The sequence below is a fragment of the Tachyglossus aculeatus genome, chromosome 19, assembly GCF_015852505.1.
Source record: "Tachyglossus aculeatus isolate mTacAcu1 chromosome 19, mTacAcu1.pri, whole genome shotgun sequence".
NCBI classification, from domain to species: domain Eukaryota; kingdom Metazoa; phylum Chordata; class Mammalia; order Monotremata; family Tachyglossidae; genus Tachyglossus; species Tachyglossus aculeatus.
This window is the reverse complement of record NC_052084.1, coordinates 15,146,201-15,168,475: the sequence shown is the minus strand read 5'-3', so window position 1 is coordinate 15,168,475 and position 22,275 is coordinate 15,146,201. Positions and strand designations below refer to the sequence as shown.

Below are 22,275 nucleotides of genomic sequence, written 5' to 3'. Positions count from 1 at the left end.
CCCTTGCTAACAGAGACAGGAAAAACTGCTAACTGGGGAGAGACATTCTGGCAGAATTGTGGAAAGGGAAGAGGAGGCTAATGGGCGCAGGTGGCAGGACAGAGCAGGGGGCTCTGCCCAGGGGATTAGTGCCAAGACATAAAGAGAGGGACAGGTCCGGAGCAAACAGCGGGTCCAGCAGGGTCCGGGAAGAGGGCAACCTTGTCCGTCCAGGTGTAGGCCTGACCTGGCATCTTCCACTCATGGCCACACCTGCCGGGCACAAGTGTGGTAAACCTCACTCCAACCTCTCTTCCCCGAGTCAGATCTGGTGGGTGGACCAGTCTAGGGGATTCTGGGGGGAAGAGAAGGTGGAGAATTCAGCAGCATTTAGCTCCGAATGGATCCACACTCTGTTCCCTAGGATAGTCCCTGAACTCCAGAGGGTGGGGGTATTGTGACCCAGAACGCTTGGTGCTCTGCCATACTCTTCCTCCAAGCAGGAACCCACATACTGATGGGGCTGCGGAGGCACAGGGAAGGTACCAGCCGCAGCCCCTCCCTCAGCCCCGGGCACTATGCTGGCCGTCCAGTTCCCCATTAATTCCCCAGTGGACAGATGGAAATACCCATCTGGTCAGATGGAAAGGCCCGGAGGGGTCAAGCCTCTTTCCCAAGGTCACACAACATGTCAGCGCAGGAACCTGAATTGGAAACTGGGTCTTCTGACCCCTGGGCACTTGGCGTTCAGACTCAATGGGTTTGCCAGTTCTCATTTTGTTTTCTGGTTTTATTTGGGAAGGGAAGAAAGGGGATATGGGGCTAGAGAGAAGGCGCCTGGGGAGAGGAGGAGGCCCCCAGGAGAGAAATGAGGAAAACTCTGACTGGTGGAACAAAGCAGAGGAGGACAGAGGGATTGACGAGGAGGCTGACGGCGAGTCCACTAAGCCCTGGAGGAGTGAGGTAAGGAGTCAGCAGAGGCCCCGGATAAGGAAGGAGACTGAGCCAGCAATGAACTGGTGAGTGGGGCAGGGAGGTTCGTGTGAAAGCGAAGGGTTGAGAGGAGTGTGGAGAGGGAAGAGAGGAGTGAAAATAGGAAGGAGAATCGGCTGTAGCCTGGGTTGCTTTGTCTCAGGGTCCAAGGAGTCTCTGGTCAGAGAAACGGCTGATGAGGGCCAGGGATGGGGAGGAGAGTGACAAGAAGGCACTTTGCTTGAGGGGTGGGATACGAGAGCAGCAGTTTTGCTTTGGCTGAAAACAGGACAAAAGGGAAGCCTGGGAGTAGGCATTAAGGAGAACTTTTTGCAAGGCTGGGTTTGAAATATTAGGCAGGGGAGTGAAGGAAGGCATGAAGTTTCTCTGCTTAGAAAGAAGAAAGATGGCAGCTCTCTGCAGGCTTGTCCAAAGGTGGTGGTGGTTAGGGGCGAGGGGGCAAGGTCACCTTTTGAGGTCACTGGCAGCCCTATCATTCAGTGAACTCAACACAGGGGCCCTTCTGCACCACCTTGAAAAGAAAGGGCTGAGTTGAGAGTAAGAAGAAGGAAACCTGGGAACTTGGGGAAAGAGAAGCCAGTTGTGATGAATGGGGTGAGGGCTAAGGCCAGGTGGACCCCAGGCTGGGGTCTCTCTTCAACCCCAGTAGAGGAACGAGGAAATCAGGAGACCACCATAGAAAGAAGGGAAAAAACCCAACTGATTTAATAAAACCATGCAGGCTAGCAAAGGCCCAGAGACCTTCAAGTCTTTCAAGCGGCAGAACTGAAGGAAATCAAAACAGGAGGGTTGGACATGTTGAAATCAGACCAGTAGTGAGCAGGAATGAAGGAAATCGAGTAGTGGGCCTACTGGAAACTAGGAAGCAGGGCTAAGGCAAACTGAATAGGGGCAGGAAAGGGGCAATGTGCGGATCATCTACAGAGACATCCTTGTCCCCTAACCTCTGACCAGTCCTACCCAGGAAAGTGGCACAGATAGGACTCCGGGGGGGCCCTGGAAGAGGGAGGGGGAACAAGCTCAGATTCTCCACCCCCAACTCCTCAACTCTTGGCCACTGGTTGGTCGCGATGCCCAGTGACCCAAATATTCCCCCTGCTAACCTTCTGGGTGTCCCCCCTTCCCCACCCTGTGTCCTTCCCAGGAACAGTGTGAGAGAAGGGACCAAGAAGAATGAAGGGCAAAGTGGGGGAAGGAAAGGAAGAACAGCAGGGGGTCAGGGAAACCGGGCTGATTGGAAGAAGGGTGAGAGGGTTGGAGTCTTTGTGAAATATGGGAGGTAGTGAGAGGCTAGGGACAGAAGCTGCGGGGAAGATTTTAGGGTCCTGACAATCCAGAAGTGGGACTGAGGATGGCAGAGGTGCAGGAGAGGTGCAGGAGAGCTAGTGGCTCAGAGCAGAGGAGGAGCAGAAGTGTGCCACTTGCCTTTCCTCTGCTGAGGACTGCTCCTCCTCTGAAGGTGGGGGAAATTGACCCCCCGCCCCCTCCAGCCCCCTCCATCCACCCCCCCCCCCACACACACATTCCTCTCAGGAACTGAGGACACCCTTCTAAACTCCCTCCCTAGCCTTAGCTCAACTCTAAGACTACAGCTCTTATGGGAGAGATAGAGAGATAGAGAGAGTGTGTGTTTGTGTATGCGTGTGTGTGTTCCTGGGAATGTATATGCATGAGACAACATACATATGTGGGGACCTGTTTGTGTGTGCACGCGTGCATGTAAGGGGAGAGGGGATCCGGGGGCAGGAAGGGAGGGTGCACTTTCCAAGAAGGGATGGGAGCTCAGGTACATTGTGTAAAGTGCAATGGTTATTGGAGGGCAGGTGTCAGGGGGTGTAGGATGGGCACAGAGAGATGGGGGACAGGTGAGAGGGTGATGTGGGATAAATGTGAGGACAATGAGGCTCGGTGGGGGAATGGGGAGAAGTGAAGAGGATGAAGAGCAGGTGAGGGGCTGAGGAGATGGGTAAGTGGGGAATGGCCCGGTGGGTGGGGGACAGCCGCAGCACCGGGTCGGGGTTGGAGGGCGCAGTGTGTGAGGGGGAGGGCGAGGGCCGTGGACGTGTGTGAGCCTGGTCCAGAGGAGAAAGGAGCGAGGGAAGGGATGGAGGGGAGGAAGGGAGAGGGGCCGCCGCTGCGGGGTGGTGATGGATGGGAGGGGCCGCCCAGGGGAGCTGATGGAGGCCCCGGCGGCGGGGATCCTAACCCCCTCTTCCCCCCGCAAACAGCCAGGCATCCCTCCGCCCGCATGGGCCGGTCCTGTGGGTCCGGGCCCGGTCCGGTCCTGCCGGGCGGGCCCCGCCCTCACCTGCTCTGGGGCCGCTGCGGCGGCGGGGGCGGGCGGCGCATCCCCGGGAGGCCGGCCGGGCGGCCGGGGCGGGGGCGGCTCAGGGCCAAGGCCAAGGCGGCGACGGCAGCCTTCGGACTCCCATCATCCCGGCCCGGCCCGGCCCCGGTCCTCCTCCTCCTCCTCCTCCTCCTCCTCCGGCGGCGGCGGCGGCGCTGGGAGCTGCCCACAATGCACCGCGCCGCCAGCATCAGCACCAGCCGTGACATCACGGCCCCACCGCCCGGGCTCTGACATCACCGGTCCCCCCTCCGCCTCCCACCTTCTCTGACCCTACCCTCGACCCCCACATCTTCCCCCTCCCTCTCACCCCACCCTGACCATCCTCCCTGTCCCCCGAGCCCGCCCATCCCCTTCTCTCACTTCTGGCTTTCCTCCGGCGGGGGGGTCCCCGATATTCGAAATTGCGGTTAGAAGCTCTAAAGAGGGTCAATCAATCAATCGTATTTATTGAGCGCTTACTGTGTGCAGGGCACTGGACTAAGCGCTTGGGAAGTCCAAGTCGGCAACACATAGAGACAGTCCCTACCCAACAGCGGGCTCACAGTCTAGAAGGGGGAGACAGAGAACAAAACCAAACATACTAACAAAATAAAATAAATAGAATAGATATGTACAAGTAAGATAAATAAATAAATAAATAGAGTAATAAATACGTACAAACATATATACATATAAACAGGTGCTGTGGGGAAGGGAAGGAGGTAAGATGGGGGGGATGGAGAGGGGGACGAGGGGGAGAGGAAAGAAGGGGCTCAGTCTGGGAAGGCCTCCTGGAGGAGGTGAGCTCTCAGTAGGGTCGACATTCATTCATTCAATCGTATTTATTGAGCGCTTACTGTGTGCAGAGCACTGTACTAAGCGCTTGGGAAGTCCAAGTTGGAAACATGTAGAGACGGTCCCTACCCAACAGTGGGCTCACAGTCTAGAAGGGAACAGGGGACGCTGTCGACAGCGTAAGACAGGACAAGGGGCTGGAAAGAAATAGGGGCTCAGGGGCTTTAGTCTTAGCTCCTCAAACCTACTGTGGCTTTGGTGGAAACTTTCGGAGCCTCAGTTTCCTTTGTCAATCAATAAATCAATCAGTTGCATTTATTGAGCACGTACTGCGTTGCTCAGTGGAAAGAGCACGGGCTTGAGAGTCAGAGATCATGGGTTCTAATCCCGGTTCCGCCACTTGTCAGCTGTGTGACTTTGGGCAAGTCACTTCACTTCTCTGGGCCTCAATTCCCTCGTCTGTAAAATGGGGATTAAGACTGTGAGCCCCATGTAGGACAACTTGATGACCTTGTATCCTCCCAGCGCTTAGAACAGTGCTTGGCACATAGTAAGTGCTTAACAAATGCCATTATTATTATTATTATTATTATTATTATTATTACTGCATGCAGCTCACGGTACTAAGATCTCGGGAGAGTACAATACAACAGAGTTGGTAGACATATTCCCTGCTCACAACGAGCTCACAGTCTAGAGGGGGAGGTAGACATTAATATAAATAAATAAATAGAAAGGCAACATGGCTTAGTGAATAGCGCACAGGCCTGAGAGTCAGAAGGACCTGGGTTCTAATCCGGCTGTGCCACTTGTCTGTTGTGAGACCTTGGGCAAGTCACATAACTTCTCTGTGCCTCAGTCCCCTCATCTGTAAATTGAGGATTAAGACCGTGAGCTCCATGTGGGACAGGGACTATGTCCAACCTGCTTGCCTTGTATCTATCCCGGTGAGTAGAACAGTGCCTGGCACATAGTAAGTGCTTCACAAATTCAATTAAAAATCAATAAATACACACATTATGGCTACATACATAAGTGCCGTGGGGCTGAGGGAGAGGTGAATAAATGGAGCAAATCAGGGTGACGCAGAAGGGAGTGAGGATTTAGGGAAGGAGATGAAGATGTGCCTTCAATAAGTCTTTGAAGTTGGAGAGAGCTTATCTTCAGTATAGCGATAAATAAGGAGAAATGGGGAAGAATAAGTGAGACAAAGCCTCTGGGAGAAAAAGACTGCATCTCTCTTAGATGGAGTTACATTTCTTGCTTTCGCAGGGGGGACACTGAGGCCCAGTACAGGTCATAGAAGGAGGAGCAGGGGCCTGGGAATTATAAGCCTCTGACAGCTAGAGCACAGCGACATTACTCTCTCTCTCTCACCTCTTGTGTGTGTTTGTGTGTGTGTGTGTGTGTGTAGAGGGGAGGAGAGCCCGTAGAGATCCTGCTCTGCTCTGCCTGTTCTACTTAGTATCCCTTAGTCCTGCTGTCACTTAGTGACGCTCTATCTCTTTTGTTTATGTCTACTGTTTTGCCAATCCCTATTTGGGTGTAGCTGTCCTCGTCTGAGACCTTGCCTGTGTGTCTGTCCCTTTTGTGATTGTGTTTGTGATTCCTGGAGGGATGTGTGGTGAGTGTGTTTTCACTGATCCCTACACGACGGCCGAATTAGAGAACACTCCTCTGCAACTACATCCCTGTCTGGGTCCAGCAGGACAATGCTGGAAGAAAAAGGTTCTGTGCATACATGCAGTATGGAACACAGGGTGCTTACAATGCAAAGTTAGTTTACTGCAGGATTCTGCGAGAATGCAGTCCATGAGTTATGGGATAATTAGGCATGTACATCTGTGCAGTTAAAGATGTGTAATACATGTCCGTGCTGCTTGGGTGTGAATTTTTTATGGCATTTGTTAAGCCCTTACTATGTGAGAAGCAGCGTGGCTCAGTGGAAAGAGCTCGGGCTTTGGAGTCAGAGGTCACGGGTTGAAATCCCGACTCTGCCAATTGTCAGCTGTGTGACTTCGGGTAAGTCACTTCACTTCTCTGTGCCTCAGTTCCCTCACCTGTAAAATGGGGATTAAGACTCTGAGCCCCCCGTGGGACAACCTGATCACCCTGTAACCTCCCCAGCGCTTAGAAAAGTGCTTTGCACATAGTAAGCGCTTAATAATAAATGCTATCATTACGGGCCAGGCACTGTACTGCACTGTACCAAATAGAGTCTGTCCATTTGGGTCCTTGTTTGTGTATCTCTGTGGCTATCTGTTCCTGGGTGTGTTTGTATATCTGTCTCTGGGAGTGTTTGTGTGTACAAGGCACTCACTCTATATAAGGAGTTTCATTTTCAAAGGGGCTGGTGCTTTTGGAGGGAGAACAAAAACGGGAAGGGACAGGGGAATAGCGGGCAGGTTTCAAAACTTGAGGGTTGGATTCAATCTGGAATACTTTCAGCCCTTTTTGAATGCCCTCATATTTTATTAGGGACGTGGGGTGAACGAAGCCTGGGCATTTAGTCCAAAAAGCTGTGGGGAAAAAATCAATGCCTTTGCCTATTTAGCCGGGAATCCAAGAGGTCAATAGCACTCATCTTTCCTTGGGCGTGGGCACCTGTTTTCTGTCTACGTGTGTCGCTGCCTGTTTCAATGTGCGGGTGTGTTGGTGGGTTGTGAAAAAGCTTTTTGGTGCCAGGTATCCAGCGCTTAGAACAGTGCTTTGCACATAGTAGGCGCTTAACAAATGCCATCATTTATTTATTTTATTTTAGCAGAGCTCCTGGGCGTGTATCGCTCGTGGTTTAGTGGAAAGGTGAGAGGACGCGGGTTCTAATCCCACCCCTGCCGCATCTGGTGTGTGACCTTGAGGAAATCACTTAACTTCTCTGTGCCTCAGTTACCTCATCTGTAAAACGGGGATTAAAAGTGTGAGCCCCACGTGGGACAACCTGATTACCCTGTGTCTACCCCAGCGCTGAGAACGGTGCTTGGCACATTGTAAGCGCTTAACAAATACCATAATTATTCTTATTATCGCTTTGATTTCTGCTGCTGCCCTCCTACCCCCCCAATCTACAAACCCGGCTTTGAAAAGGGAGCAAGGCAGAGGAGAAGGTGCAAAGTGAGGGTGGGTTCAGGGGGGAGGACAGAGGGTGTAATCAATCAATCAATCGTATTTATTGAGCACTTACTGTGTGCAGAGCACTGTACTAAGCGCTTGGCACTGTACTAAGGTGTAAGTTGTGGGGAGAAGAGGGGGAAAAACGTATAGAAGCCAGGACAGAGGGAGACGAGAGCCGGATCGTGCCCCGCTGCTGGGGCGGGATAATAATAATAATAATAATGGCATTTGTTAAGCGCTTACTATTTGCAAGGCATTCATTCATTCATTCAATCGTATTTATTGAGCGCTTACTGTGTGCAGAGCACTGTACTAAGCGCTTGGGAAGTCCAAGTTAGCAACATATAGAGACGGTCCCTACCCAACAGCGGGCTCACGGTCTAGAAGGGGGAGGCAGACAACAAAACAAAACATGTGGACAGGTGTCAAGTCATCAGAACAAATAGAAATAAAGCTAGATGCACCGCATTAACAAAATAAATAGAATAGTAAATATGTACAAGTAAAATAAATAGAGTAATAAATCTGAACAAACAAGCACTGTTCTAAGCGCTGGAGGGGATACAGGGTGATCAAGTTGTCCCACGTGAGGCTCACATTCTTATTCACACATTCTTAGGGAAGCAGCGTGGCTCGGTGGAAAGAGCCCGGGCTTTGAAGTCAGAGGTCATGGGTTCAAATCCCGGCTCCGCCAATTGTCAGCTGGGTGTCTTTGGGCAAGTCATTTCACTTCTCTGTGCCTCAGTGACCTCATCTGTCAAATTCCCCAGCCTTACCTCCTTCCCCTTCCCACAGCACATGTATATATGTTTGTACGTATTTATTACTCTATTTATTTTATTTGTACATATTTATTCTATTTATTTTCTTTTGTTAATATGTTTTGTTTGTTCTCTGTCGCCCCCTTCTAGACTGTGAGCCCACTGTTGGGTAGGGACCGTCTCTATATGTTGCCAACTTGTACTTCCCAAGCGCTTAGTACAGTGCTCTGCACACAGTAAGCGTTCAATAAATACGATTGACTGAATGAATGAATAAGGATGAAGACTGCGAGGCCCCTGTGGGACAACCTGATCACCCTGTAACCTCCCCAGCTCTTAGAACAGTGCTTTACACATAGTAAGCGCTTAATAAATTTTATTTATTTAATAATAATAAATATTTATTTTATTTGTACATATTTATTCTATTGATTTTATTTTGTTAATATGTTTCGTTCTGTTGTCTGTCTCCCCCTTCTAGACTGTGAGTTGAGTAGGGACTGTCTCTATATGTTGCCAACTTGTACTTCCCAAGAGTTTAGTCCAGTGCTCTGCACACAGTAAGCGCTCAATAAATACGATTGAATAAATGAATGAATAATAAATGCCATCATTATTATTATTATTATTAATCCATTTTACAGATGAGGTAACTGACACCCAGAGAATAATAATGCTGGTATTTGTTAAGTGCTTACTGTGTGCCAAGCACTGGGGAGGATACAAGGTAATCAAGGTTGTCCCACGTGGGGCTCACAGTCTTAATCCCCATTTTCCAGATGAGGAAACTGAGGCCCAGGGAAGTGAAGTGACTGGCCCCAAGTCACCCAGCTGACAAGTGGTGGAGGCGGGATTAGAACCCAGGACCTCTGAGGGCTCTTGCCACTGAGTCCAGGCTGCTTCTCTGAGTTTGGAGGAGTTGGGGGGCTGTCCGGGGTCACGGGCAGGGATGGAGGGGGAGGCGGGGGCTGCGGGCTGCCCCTTTTAGACTGTGAGCCCACTGTTGGGTAGGGACCGTCTCTATCTGTTGCCAACTTGTATTTCCCAAGCGCTTAGCACAGTGCTCTGCACACAGTAAGCGCTCAATAAATACGATTGATGATGATGATGATGCAGGCTTCTGCGGGAGACTCCAATCGCCGACCACGCGGCCGCCATATGTATACATGTATATACATAACCTCCCCAGAGCTTAGAACAGTGCTTTGCACATAGTAAGCGCTTAACAAATGCCATAATCGTTATTATTATAGAGAAGCAGCGTGGCTCAGTGGAAAGAGCCCGGGCTTTGGAGTCAGAGGTCGTGGGTTCAAATGCCGGCTCCGTCAGTTGTCGGCTGTGTGACTTTGCGCAAGTCACTTCCCTGGGCCTCAGTTCCCTCATCTGTAAAACGGGGATGAAGACTGTGAGCCCCCCGTGGGACAACCTGATCACCTTGTATCCTCCCCAGCGCTTAGAACGGTGCTTTGCACATAGTAAGCGCTTAACAAATGCCATCATTATTATTATTCTTATTATTCTCAGGGCCTCAGTTCCCTCAAGTGTAAAATGGGGATGAGGACTGTGAGGCCCCCGTGGGACAACCTGATCACCTTGTAACCTCCCCAGCTCTCAGAACAATGTTTTGCACATAGTAAGCGCTTAACAAATGCTATTATTATTATTATTATTCTCAGGGCCTCAGTTCCCTCAACTGTCAAATGGGGATGAAGACTGTGAGCCCCCCGTGGGTCAACCTGATCACCTTGTAACCTCCCCAGCGCTTAGAACAGTGCTTTGCACATAGCAAGCGCTTAATAAATGCTGTTGTTATTATTATTATTATTATTATTATTATTATTATTATTATTATGGCCTCAGTTCCCTCAACTGTCAAATGGGGATGAAGACTGTGAGCCCCCCGTGGGACACCCTGATTACCTTGTTAGGTCCCCAGCGCTTAGAACAGTGCTTTGCACATAGCAACGCTTAATAAATGCTGTCATTATTATTATTATTATTATTAGGGCCTCAGTTCCCTCAACTGTCAAATGGGGATGAAGACTGTGAGCCTCCCGTGGGTCAACCTGATTACCTTGTTAGCTCCCCAGCGCTTAGAACAGTGCTTTGCACATAGCAAGCACTTAATGAATGCTGTCATCATTATTATTATTATTATTCTTAGGGCCTCAGTTCCCTCAACTGTCAAATGGGGATGAAGACTGTGAGCCCCCCGTGGGACACCCTGATTACCTTGTTAGCTCCCCAGCGCTTAGAACAGTGCTTTGCACATAGCAAGCGCTTAATAAACGTTGTCATTATTATTATTATTATCATTATTATTATAAGCAGCTCCCGGAAGTGGGAGGGGGCGTGGCCAGGCCGCATCTGGCGGCGGGGTGGGGGGCGTGGCCAGGTTCCGGCTGGAGGGGGAGGGGGGCGTGTCGGGGGCGCGCGGAGGGCGGGGCTGAGGGCGGCGCGGGAGCGCGCGGAGGGCGGGGCGGAGGGCGGCGGGGGCGCGCGGAGGGCGGGGCTGAGGGCGGCGCGGGAGCGCGCGCGGAGGGCGGGGCGGAGGGCGGCACGAGGTGGTCGCGGGGGCGCGCGGGGGGCGGGGCTGAGCCCGGCGCCCGACGGAGGCCACGGGGAGGTCGGTGAGCGGCCCGGGAGGGCGGGAGACGGGGAGAGAGAGCGAGAGCGAGTGTGAGTGAGTGTGTGTGTGTTTTGGGGGGGGGGGTTGTCAGTCTTCTTCCCCTCCTCCCCGCCCGGTTTTCCCTCACAACAATCATGGAGCTTGTTAAGACTGTACTCTATGCCAAGCACTGGTTTTCCCTCGTCTTGTCCCCTTCCTCCCCGCCCGGTTTTCCCTCACCTTGTCCCCCCTCACTCCCTCCCGGTTTTCCCTCACCTTGTCCTCCCTCTCCTGCCGGGTTTTCCCTCACCTTGTCCCCCTCATTCTCTCCCTGTTTTCCCTCACCTTGTCCCCCCTCTCCTGCACGGTTTTCCCTCACCTTGTCCCCCTTATTTCCTCTCGATTTTCCCTCACCTTGTCCCCCCCCCCCCTTGCACGGTTTTCCCTCACCTTGTCCCCCCTCTCCCTCCCGGTTTTCCCTCACCTTGTCCCCCTCATTTCCTCTCGGTTTTCGCTCACCTTGTCCCCCATCTCCTGCCCTGTTTTCCCTCACCTTGTCCCCCTCATTCCCACCCTGTTTTCCCTCACCTTGTCCCCCATCTCCTGCCCTGTTTTTCCTCACCTTGGCCCCCCTCCCTCCCTCCTTGTTTTCCCTCACCTTGTCCCCCCGTCCCGCCCAGTTTTCCCTCACCTTGTCCCCCTCATTTCCTCTCGGTTTTCCCTCACCTTGTCCCCCTCATTCCCTCCCGGTTTTCCCTCATCTTATCCCGCCTCTCCTGCCTGGATTTCCCTCACTTTGTCCCCCCTCTCCTGCCCTGTTTTCCCTCACGTTGCCCCCCTCATTCCCTCCCTGTTTTCCCTCACGTTGCCCCCCTCATTTCCACTCGGTTTTCCCTCACCTTGTCCCCCTCATTCCCTCCCTGTTTTCCCTAACCTTGTCCCCTCCTCCCCTGCCCTGTTTTCCCTCACCTTGTCCCCCCTCTCCTGCCGGGTTTTCCCTCACCTTGTCCCCCTCATTCTCTCCCTGTTTTCCCTCAGCTAGTCTCCCCTCTCCTACACGGTTTTCCCTCACCTTGTCCCCCTCATTTCTACTCGGTTTTCCCTCACCTTGTCCCCCTCATTCCCTCCCTGTTTTCCATCACCTTGTCCCGCCTCCTCTACACGGTTTTTCCTCACCTTGTCCCCCCTCCTCTGCCCTGTTTTCTCTCACCTTGTCCCCCCTCTCCTGCCCCATTTTCCCTCACGTTGTCCCCATCATTCCCTCCCGGTTTTCCCTCACCTTGTCCCCCTCATTCCCTCCCTGTTTTCCCTCACCTTGCCCGCCCTCTCCTACCCTGTTTTTCCTCACCTTGTCCCCCTCATTCCTACCCGGTTTTCCCTCATCTTGTCCCCCTCTTTTCCTCCCTTTTTTCCCTCACCTTGTCCCCCTCATTCCCTCCCTGTTTTCCCTCTTGTCCCCCCTCTCCTGCCCTGTTTTCCCTCACCCTGTCCCCCTCATTCCTGCCCGGTTTTCTCTCACCTTGCCCCCCTCATTCCCTTCCTGTTTTCCTTCACCTTGTCCCCCCTCTCCAGCACGGTTTTCCCTCACCTTGTCCCCCCTCTTCTGCATGGTTTTCCCTCACCTTGTCCCCCCTCTTCTGCACGGTTTTCCCCTCACCTTGTCCCCCTCATTTCCTCTCGGTTTTCTCTCACCTTGTCTCCCTCATTCCCTCCCTGTTTTCCTTCACCTTGTCCCCCCTCTCCAGCACGGTTTTCCCTAACCTTGTCTCCCCTCTCCCACCCGGTTTTCCCTCACGTTGTCCCCCTCATTTCCTTTCAGTTTTTCCTCACCTTGTCCCCCTCATTCTCTCCCTGTTTTCCCTCACCTTGCCCCCCGTTTCCTGCACGGTTGTCCCCCTCATTTCCTTTCAGTTTTCCCTCACCTTGTCCCCCTCATTCTCTCCCTGTTTTCCCTCACCTTGTCCCCCTTTTCCTGTACGGTTTTCCCTCACCTTGTCCCCTTCATTTCCTCTCGGTTTTCCCTCACCTTGTCCCCCTCATTTCCTCTCGGTTTTCCCTCACCGTGTCCCCCTCATTCTCTCCCTGTTTTCCCTCACCTTGTCCCCCCTCTACTGCACGGTTATCCCTCAACTTGTCCCCCTCGTTTCCTCTCGGTTTTTCCTCACCTTGTCCCCCTCGTTCTCTCCCTGTTATCCCTCACCTTGTCCCCCCTCTCCTGCACGGTTTTCCCTCACCTTGTCCCCCTTCTCACCTTGTCCCCCCTCTCCCTCCCGGTTTTCCCTCACCTTGTCCCCCTCATTTCCTCTCGGTTTTCCCTCACCTTGTCCCCCCTTTCCTGCCCTGATTTCCCTCACTTTGTCCCCCCTCTCCCACCCGGCTTTCCCTCACCTTGTGCCCTTCATTTCCTCTCGGTTTTCCCTCACCTTGTCCCCCTCATTCTCTCCCTGTTTTCCCTCACCTTGTCCCCCCTCTGCTGCACGGTTATCCCTCAACTTGTCCCCCTCATTTCCTCTCGGTTTTCCCTCACCTTGTCCCCCTCATTCTCTCCCTGTTTTCCCTCACCTTGTCCCCCCCTCCTGCACGGTCTTCCCTCACCTTGTCTCACCTCTACTGCACGGTTTTCCCTCACCTTGTCCCCCTCATTTCCTCTCGGTTTTCCCTCACTTTGTGCCCCTCATTTCCTCCCTGTTTTCCCTCACCTTGTCCCCCCCTTTCCTGCCCGGATTTCCCTCACTTTGTCCCCCCTCCCCCACCCGGTTTTCCCTCACCTTGTGCCCCTGATTTCCTCTCGGTTTTCCCTCACCTTGTCCCCCTCATTCCCTCCCTGTTTTCCCTCACCTTGTCCCCCCTCTCTTGAACGGTTTTCTCTCACCTTGTACCCACTCTCCCACCCGGTTTTCCCTCACCTTGTCTCCCTTATTTCCTCTCGGTTTTCCCTCACCTTGTCCCCCTCATTTCCTCTCCGTTTTCCCTCACCTTGTCCCCCTCATTTCCTCTCCGTTTTCCCTCACCTTGTCCCCCTCATTCCCTCCCTGTTTTCCCTCACCTTGCCCCCACTCCTGCCCTGTTTTCTTTCACCTTGCCCCCCTCATTCCTGCCCGGTTTTCCCTCATCTTGTCCCCCTCAGTCCCTCCTGTTTTTCCCTCACCATGTCCCCCTCATTCCCTCCCTGTTTTCCCTCACCTTGTCCCCCCCTCCTGCCCTGTTTTCCCTCACCTTGTCCCCCTCATTCCTACCCTGTTTTCCCTCTCCTTGTCCCCCTCATTTCCTCTCGGGTTTCCCTCACCTTGTCCCCCTCATTCCCTCCCGGTTTTCCCTCACCTTGTCCCCTCTCTCCTGCCCTGTTTTCCCTCACCTTGCCCCCCCCCGCCCTGTTTTCTCTCACCTTGTCCCCCTCATTCCTGCCCGGTTTTCCCTCACCTTGTCCCTCTCATTCCCGCCGGGTTTTCCCTCACCTCTCCCCCTCATTCCCTCCCGGTTTTCCCTCACCTTGTCCCCCTTCTCTTGCCCTGTTTTCCCTCACCTTGTCCCCCTCATTCCCACCTGGTTTTCCCTCATCTTGTCCCCCTCATTCCCACCCGGCTTTCCCTCACCTGTCCCCCCCTCCTGCCCGGTTTTCCCTCATCTTGTCCTCCCCATCCCTTCTGGTTTTCCCTTATTTTGTCCGTCCTCTCCCACCCGGTTTTCCCTTATTTTGTCCCCCTACGGTTTACCCTCACCTTGTTCATTCATTCATTCAGCCGTATTTATTGAGCACTTACTGTGTGCAGAGCACCGTAGTAAGCACTTGGAAAGTACAAATCGGCAACGTTTGACCCCAGCTCCGTTTCCCAGTTGCGCCCCCTTCATCCCACGGGGGTTCTCCATCCCCTCCATCCCGGTGCCCAGGCTGGGACCTGCAGAACCCACAGCCTCCGCCACCCTGCCCTCTCTCCACAGTGGTGGTGGCGGTTGAGGTGACCCAGCCCTCGCTCGGGGTGGGCTATGAGCTGGCCCAGGCCGTGGCCCTCAGCAAACCCGTCCTCCGCCTGTTCTGTCCACAGTCCGGCCGAGACAAGGGCTATCCTGGGACTCGGGCCAGTGGGGCGGGCGGGCAAATGGGGCTGGCCACGGGGAGAAGAACCAGGCCCTGCTGCTGCCAAACTGGACCTGGGTCGTCTTTCCCCCCACCACCTGTCAAAGGTGCCCCAGAAGTGCCCATCTCTCTCAGACCACTGCTCCTGCCCCCCTTTCCCCTCCCGTGTCCAGACCCCAAGCACGCTGTTGTCCCTTTCTCGGCCTCTAATAGCCTGGGGGCCGAGTGTGGTGGGGGGGGGACCGAGGACCCCGATATAATGAGCTTTTCCATCCTCTTTCCCTTTCCTCAGTGCTGTCGGCCATGATCCGGGGCGCAGTAGATGGGGAGCGATTCCAGGTGTGGGACTATGAAGAGGCTGACGTGGAGATGCTCTTGGACTGCTACTTTGCTACCGACCCACCTGGAGCCTGCCAGTAGTCTCTTGGACCCTCTGAGCCCTGGGGACTCAAGTGCCTCTTCTCCCTCCCTTCCCCCTAAACTGTGAGCCCCTTATGGGATAGGGACTGAGTCTGATCTGATTTATCTTGTAACTACCCGAGCTATTAGTACAGTGCTTGGCACGTAGTAAATGTTTCACCTTATTATTAATAATTCTGAGACGATTACCTCCTTCAAGAGCCATGTTGGGGCTTTAATGTCTAAGGGGCTGGGAACTGGGGTGGGAGCCCTTGAGCTGTGTAAAAGTGAAAACCTCTTAAATAATGTTTCTCTGACCATCCCCAAGTGCCCCCCAGTTTGGCCTAAGGATCCCGGATAAAAAGACTTTGCCTTCCTCCTTGCGTCCCACCACCAGCGGAATCTAGGTAGGGAAAAGAGAGGAGAAGGACTGCTTCAGAGACAGCACGGTCACCGTTGGCAGAGTTAGAATGCAGATGGCACCCTGGGTGAAACTGGATGGGCATGAGACACCCCTCCCACTCAACCAGTCCTCTTTACCACCAGATCTGAGAACAAAGCTTTGTCTCTTTTATCGTGTTTTTGTGTTTTCATCTCTTCTTCTGTATCTGTTGCCAAACCCCTCCCCACTAGGTTCTTAGATTGTGAGTCTCTGGAGGAACAGAGGATGTGCCTAATTCTCTTCTGTGTATTATTTCCCCAGCACTTGGTACAGTGCTTTGCACACAGGTTCTTAATAAAGTTATACTCCATTGCTAAAAAGGGATGGGTGTATGTGAATATACAAGCATTCATTGGCAAGACTGTTGGCTGTGAAGGTGGTTGTGGTGGTCACAGTTCGCAGTTTGTGTTTGCTGCGTATCCCTGTGTAAGGTAGAAAGTTCCATTATATATAGGATTTGGCAGGATTTCAAAAGGTGCAATTCTGGGAATTATGTCAGATTATAATTGGAGTAAGCATCGGGTTTGAATTTGGCATTTATTTTGTTTTTCATTTTAATGCTTCACATAACATCTGAGAGCAAGAATTTCTTCGGCAGTATTAATCCTTTCCAGCAATGGCTGATTGATGTACTTCGTCATGTTAATGCATCTTCATTTAATTTAGGGTATCAGACTCAAGCCAGCCATCCTAAACTGAACAGCATTGTAATTTGGGTTTTGAGGAAGGGCTGTATATTGGAATACAGAACACTGACGAGAGAAGCGGAAATTGACGGTCGGTGCCAGTTATCCAAGGAAACTGCAGAGTTCACAGAGGGAAGAGAAGGGAAATCAACCGTATTTACTGAAGGCCCGCTGACTCCATGGTTCTGTGGGAATGGAGTCTCCTGTCAAAGGACGGATTCTCCTCAGCCCTGGTCCCTTCTGGTTCGTGCAGAGGCCGAGGGGGCGGAGGGCGAAGGTACCTGGTGAGCGGCAGGCCACACTGGTGAAGGTGAGTGTTTGGTTTTGTAGTGGTTAAAATCTGCCTTTCTTAACACATTTCTCCTTTGCTCAGTAGCCCGGGTATCTTCGAGAGACTGAAAGCCGACGGGCAGATCCGACACACAAACAGTTTCGCCAGTTACCTGGACCGCCCAGCCCAAACTGGTTCCAGCTGTCGGAAGAATGCTCCTGAATTCCGTAATCGCACTCCAGCTGAAGCACGGGGAAAACACGCGTTGATGGTACGAGTGAGTGAGCTGACATCCCATCACTGAACAATGCTCTGAGTTGACTTAAATTGACCTGGCAGAAATAGGGAGTATTTGTCGTTGCCAAAAAGTCCTGTGAGTTTACAGTGTTGGGAAAAATTGGGAGGAATTTAGTCCTGTTTTATTTTTTTGTGTGTGATAGGACTAAATTGGATAAAACCCACATAGATGACTGAAGGATTAGTCTGTGACAGGGAAGGGGGAGAAGGAGGGGTTTGCCCTTTTGTACATCATTTTACCTTTTCTTCTGTATAATAATAATATTTAAGTGCCTACTCTGTGCTCAAAACTGTACTAAGCACTGGGGTAGCTACAGATAATGAGGTCGGACACTGACCCCGTTATACAACAGGGCACGCAGTTTAAGGGGGAGGGAAAGCAGGTATTGAATCCTCGCTTTTCAGTTGCGGAAATCGAGGCCCAGAGAAGTTAATTTGCCCATGGTCACAGCAGGCAAGTTCCAGGCCTGTGCTCTTTCCTTAGGCCACGCTGCTTCTGAGCACTTCTTTCTCGTATCTCTTTCCCCTCATGGATGGGTATTGTAATTCTATTGTACTTAGAACAGTGGTCTGCTTACAGTTGGCACTCAGTAAATGCTACTGACAGGTGTCAATCAGTGGTATTTATTGAACACGTAGCGTGCTGAGCACTGTACCGTACAAGCACTCGGGAGAGTTCAGTACAGTTGAGTTGGTAGATATGATCCCTTGCCCCAAGGAACTTATCTAGTGGGGGAGGTGAACCTTCAAATAAATTACAGATAGGGGAAGGGACAGGGTATAGGGATATTCAGTCGTATTTATTAAGCGCTCACTGTATACAGAACACTGTACTGAGTGCTTGGGAAAGTACAATATTCTAAACAGTGACAGTCCCTGCCCACAACGAGCTCACAGTCTAGAGGGATATGTGTGTAAGTGCTGTGGGGGGTGGGGGGGGATGTGTGCTTTAAGGGAACAGATCTAAAGGAATAGGTGCCAAAAAGGGGGTGGTGTTTAGAGTGGGGAAGAGAGAGGTTTGTCAGAGAAGGCACCGGTTCCTGCTTGGCCCCGCCTGCCCCTTTCCCAGCCGTGAGAAGGTCTGGATTTCACCCGGTCCCAATCTCAGCCAAAGAGTGGATTCCCACTGAGCCCTGGGCATTTCACCTGGGTGTCTTGTGTATTTCTACACATAGACCTTAGCCCCCTGTGTGTAAGGTTGCATGCCAATTTCCCTGGCTCTGTGTTGGTGATGGGGGGCCTTCCAGGCCCCCAGAGTGAAGGGATGGGTAACTATGCCTCGTATTTTTTCCCAAACTGCCCAAAGTTCACCCCGACACTAGAAATGAAACGCTGGCATCCTTGTCAGCCTGTCTTCCTTTCTGGGTTCCTCTAGGGCACAGTCATCCACAGTTAACAACTCTTGAGTGACTGTTGATGATGTTCCTACGGCTTGTTGAGTTGGAGTAGTTTCCTGGAGGATGAGAAGCGTATTCTAATGCCAACATCTGGGTCCCTTATTGCTGCCTCCTCCAGCAGGGCCTCACGGAGTCGGATTGGACCTACAACCCAGTCCCACTTTACGCCGTTGGTGTTGCCAACTTGCACTTCCCAAGCGCTTAGTACAGTGCTCTGCACACAGTAAGTGCTCAATAAATACGATTGATTGATTGATTAATTGGATGGGACAGGGCACCCCAACTCTGACACTACCAGTCAGATGTCAGCAAAAACCTCTTGGTATCCAAGTGTACTGATCAACAAGTCATATCAGGTGCTTCTGTAAGGCCTCTGAAAATGGAAGTAGCGTGGCCTAATTGGAAAGAGCACAAGCTGGATTCCAATCCCCGCTCTGCCTCTTGACTGCTGTGTGACCCTGGGCAAGTCTTGATTATCTTAACTACCCGGGTGCCTGGCATATGGAAGTGTTCATAAATATCAGTAAAAAACCCGCATAGGGGTTTTCGTGCTGCTCCCTTCACTTTGCCAGTCTGGGTTGTGCCGCAGAGGTCAGAATGCAGTGCCCTGCCATTGCAAGCCTGAGAAGTGGTAGTCAGCGATGGTTTTAGTCAGCAATAGTCACGTTAACAGTGGAGAGTAGCAAGATGCCCCAAAGGTTTGACTTTTCCTCTCCGTCAGTGGTGCTTATTTGAGATGCTGTGGCATTTCCTCGGGGCCCCATAAACTAAGGGAAAACTGGTGCGAGTATTTAAGTGGGTAATTGTGTGCCTGCCAGTCTGGGCAGGTGTGCCGCTGTGCCCGGACACCCTACCACCCCCGGCTTTTCACGGCCGACTTCAACAGTGACTCCCTGGGGAGCCGGACAAGGGCCATGTTGTTTCCTTTCACTTTCGATAGGTGAGCATGTTGAATTGTTACTGCTCTCTGTATTCCCTATGTGGGATGACACTGGAACCATCTTCACCCTTTGGAGGTGCTGGGGTTGGGTAGAGGAGACCATGTAGTGTTTTTAATGCTGTATAAGAGTCCTTGGGTTGCCTGCGGAATACATAGGCTTGACTTCCCTCCCTTTATGCTACACACCACAAGGTGTGTGACTTGTCACAATGTGGGGTCTAAGCTGGCCGCAAGATTTTGGGAGGTGTTACTGATATTCCTCATTCTGCTACAAGTAATCTTTTTGATGTTGTTGTTAAACTTTGGAGTCCCCTTCACCGAATAAGCCTGGCCACGCCTAATGTCTTGATGGCTGTTTAGACAATAGTGGGGAGAAGGGCATATTTTCTGTTTCTATTGGAGGTTGTATCTGTGGTTTTTTTGTCCTGGTAAGAATGCTGTAAGGTGCCTGCAGAGCCCTTTGCTGGTAGGTTGTATGTATGTGTTCTCTGGGAAGAGGTGTGATTTCGGAAGGGCTCTGGAAAGGAGGAGAGCAGCGGTCTGTCGGGTGTGAAGGGGGAGGGAGAGCGTGAGCAAGGAGTTGGTGGGAGTGGTGAGAACGAAGTCCAAAGAGTAGGTTGGCTTGAAGAACCGAGGGTGCCAGCGGGGCTGTAATAATAGAAGAGTGAAGAAGTAGGAGAAAGAGAGCTGATTGCCTTAAAAGCCAGTTGTCAGAAGTCTGGGCTTGATAAGAATAATAATGATAGTATCTGTTAAGCGCTTACTATGTGCCAAGCACTGTTCTAAGCGCTGGGGTGGATATAAGGTAATCAGGTTGTCCCACACGGGGCTCCCCATCTTAATCTCCATTTTACCGATGAGGTAACCGAGGCACAGAGAAGTTGTGACTTACCCAAAGCCACACGGCCGACGAGTGGCGGAGCCTGGATTAGAACCCATGACCTCTGACTCCCCAGACCATGCTCTTTCCACTAAGCCACGCTGCTTCTCGTGCAGCGAGGAATGGGCAACCATTAAGATATTTTCGAGAGGTGTGCAAAGTGATATTTCAGAGAAATGATCCGGGTAACAGAAAGAAGATATGAAAGCTCAGGCTCAGTCATGGCAGATAGGTCAATTCCCTCGCCTCCTCCTTGTATATCCTTTGTGCTGACCCGAGCTACAGGGCAGCATTCAGTCTTTTCGTTCTTAGTTTTGACTTGAGCGACAGCTAGAGCCGTGCTTCTTCTCCATCTTCCGTATTCCATTTTTTTAATGGTATTAAGCGCTTACTATGTGCAAAGCACTGTTCTAAGCGCATTTGCTAGCAGCCACCCTGCTTACCTCCCTGGCAGGGCCATGGGGAAAAAGACAGCGAGGGCTTGTTGGGCCTGGATTGGGCCAGAGAGGGGGAGGCAAGGGGAGCAGCAGACGCTGGAATTGCCTCTAATCATAGGAGTAAGCAGGACAGAATTAAAAACTGCCCTCCAGAGCAAAGAAGGGGGCCCAGGACAACTGCCATCATCCCTGCCTTATCCCAAGGGGCAGACGGATGAGGCTGGGGGTCCGGAGGGTCCGCCCTGGAGTCCAGTTAAGATGGCTAGTGCCCGTGGCCCCAGCCTGGCAGCAGGGAGGTAAGGGAGTGTATAAGACTATGAACCTGATTACCTTGTATCTACCCCAACGCTTAGAACAGTGCTTGGCACATAGAAAGCGCGTATCCTCTTGGGGGGCAAGCCTGTGGGACTTGGGGCAGGAACTTATGCAGGCACAAAGTGCCAGTAGACTCGGCAAGGGTGTGGATAAATAAATGGACAGTGATAACTGTGGTATTTAAGCGCTTGCTGTGTGCCAAGCACTGGACTAAGCGCTGGGATGGATACAAGCAAATTGTGGCAGAGTCCCGGGCTCACGTGGGGTCTTAATCCCCAGTTTACAGATGAGGCAACTGAGGCACAGAGAAGTGAAGTGACTTGCTCAAGATTACCCGGCTTGAATTAGAACCCAGGTCCTTCTGTCTCTATATGTTGCCAACTTGTACTTCCCAAGCGCTTAGTACAGTGCTCTGCACACAGTAAGCGCTCAATAAATACGATTGTTTGATTGATTGATTCTGATTCCCAGGCCTCTGCTGTCTCCACTAGGCCATGCTGCTTCTCTACGGGGCATCTAGTGCAGAAAATGAGAAGAGAAACTACTGCCACGGCCACCTGCATCACCCCAAAGTACAAGTGGCCCCACAGTCCTGAAGGATGAACCCTGGGGAGCCAGGAGCAGCACCAGGAGCTGTGGCTGGGGTGAGTATTCTCGGGTGTGTTGTGGCAAGGGAGGTATAATAATAGTAATAATAATAATCATGGTATTAGGTGTTATGTGCAAAGTACTGTTATAAATGCTGGGGTAATCAGGTTGTCCCACATGGGACTCACAGTCTTAATCCCCATTTTACCGATGAGGTAGCTGAGGCCCGGAGAAGTGAAGTGACTTGCCAAAGGTCACACAGCAGACAAGTGGCAGAGCAGGGATTACAACTCCCGTCCTCTGACTCCCGAGCCCATGCTCTTTCCACTAAGCTACTTCTCCGTAATAATATGTGCTTACTATGTGCCAAGCACTGTTCTAAGCATTGGGGTAGATACAAGGTAATCAGGTTCATAGTCTTATACGCATTCGTAGACGTGGGGCTCGTAGTCTTACTCCCCATTTTACAGATAAGGTAACTGAGGCACAGAGAAGTGAAGTGACTTGCCCAACGTCATACAGCAGACAAGTGGCAGAGCTGGGATTAGAACCTCTGACTGCCAGGGCAGCATGGCTCACTGGAAAGAGCCTGGGCTTTGGAGTCAGGGTTCATGGGTTCGAATCCCAGCTCCGCCAGTTGTCACCTGTGTGACTTTGGGAAAGTCACGTAACTTCTCTGTGCCTCAGTTACCGCCTCTGTAAAATGGGGATTAAGACTGTGAGCCCCCCGTGGGACAACCTGATCACCTTGTAACCTCCCCAGCGCTTAGAACAGTGCTTTGCACATAGTAAGCTTTTAATAAATGCTATTATTATTACGCCAGAGTAGAAGTCAAACTGTGCAACCAGCCAAGAGCATATATAAAAGGAGGGCAAGAGCTCCTCTCGCTCCTGCTCCTCAGGCTGGTTGCTTCATTTCTCACGGCCTAGATGTCGAGCTATAGTGACCAGTGGCTGCCTGCTAGGGGCAAA

At 51.9% G+C, this 22,275-nt stretch overlaps 2 protein-coding genes across 2 annotated transcripts in view; one reads left to right on the top strand and one right to left on the bottom strand.

Annotated features, from left to right (window-relative positions):
• TTBK1 (tau tubulin kinase 1) overlaps positions 1–3,334 on the bottom strand; it is a 43,691-nt gene extending 40,357 nt beyond the window's left edge. Inside the window, exon 1 of the mRNA XM_038761073.1 lies at positions 3,281–3,334. The gene's annotated coding sequence lies outside the window, so the exon portion shown is untranslated. The remainder of the gene's footprint in view (positions 1–3,280) is intronic.
• A 156-nt stretch (positions 3,335–3,490) lies between these two features.
• DNPH1 (2'-deoxynucleoside 5'-phosphate N-hydrolase 1) lies at positions 3,491–16,009 on the top strand. The gene is made up of 3 exons (XM_038760858.1): positions 3,491–3,521; positions 14,516–14,635; positions 14,944–16,009. Exons 1-3 carry the CDS (start codon positions 3,491–3,493, stop codon positions 15,069–15,071), a joined length of 279 nt encoding a protein of 92 aa, XP_038616786.1. The 3' UTR covers positions 15,072–16,009.
• The last annotated feature ends 6,266 nt before the right edge of the window (positions 16,010–22,275 follow it).

What these genes read in the sequence shown, in the direction of transcription:
- DNPH1 (XM_038760858.1), top strand. Translation starts at nt 3,491, where the DNA reads ATGCACCGCGCCGCCAGCATCAGCACCAGCC. An exon ending in CGCCAGCATCAGCACCAGCC is followed by an intron (nt 3,522 to 14,515) that starts GTGACATCACGG and finishes CTCTCTCCACAG; the next exon opens with TGGTGGTGGCGGTTGAGGTG. An exon ending in ACAGTCCGGCCGAGACAAGG is followed by an intron (nt 14,636 to 14,943) that starts GCTATCCTGGGA and finishes CCCTTTCCTCAG; the next exon opens with TGCTGTCGGCCATGATCCGG.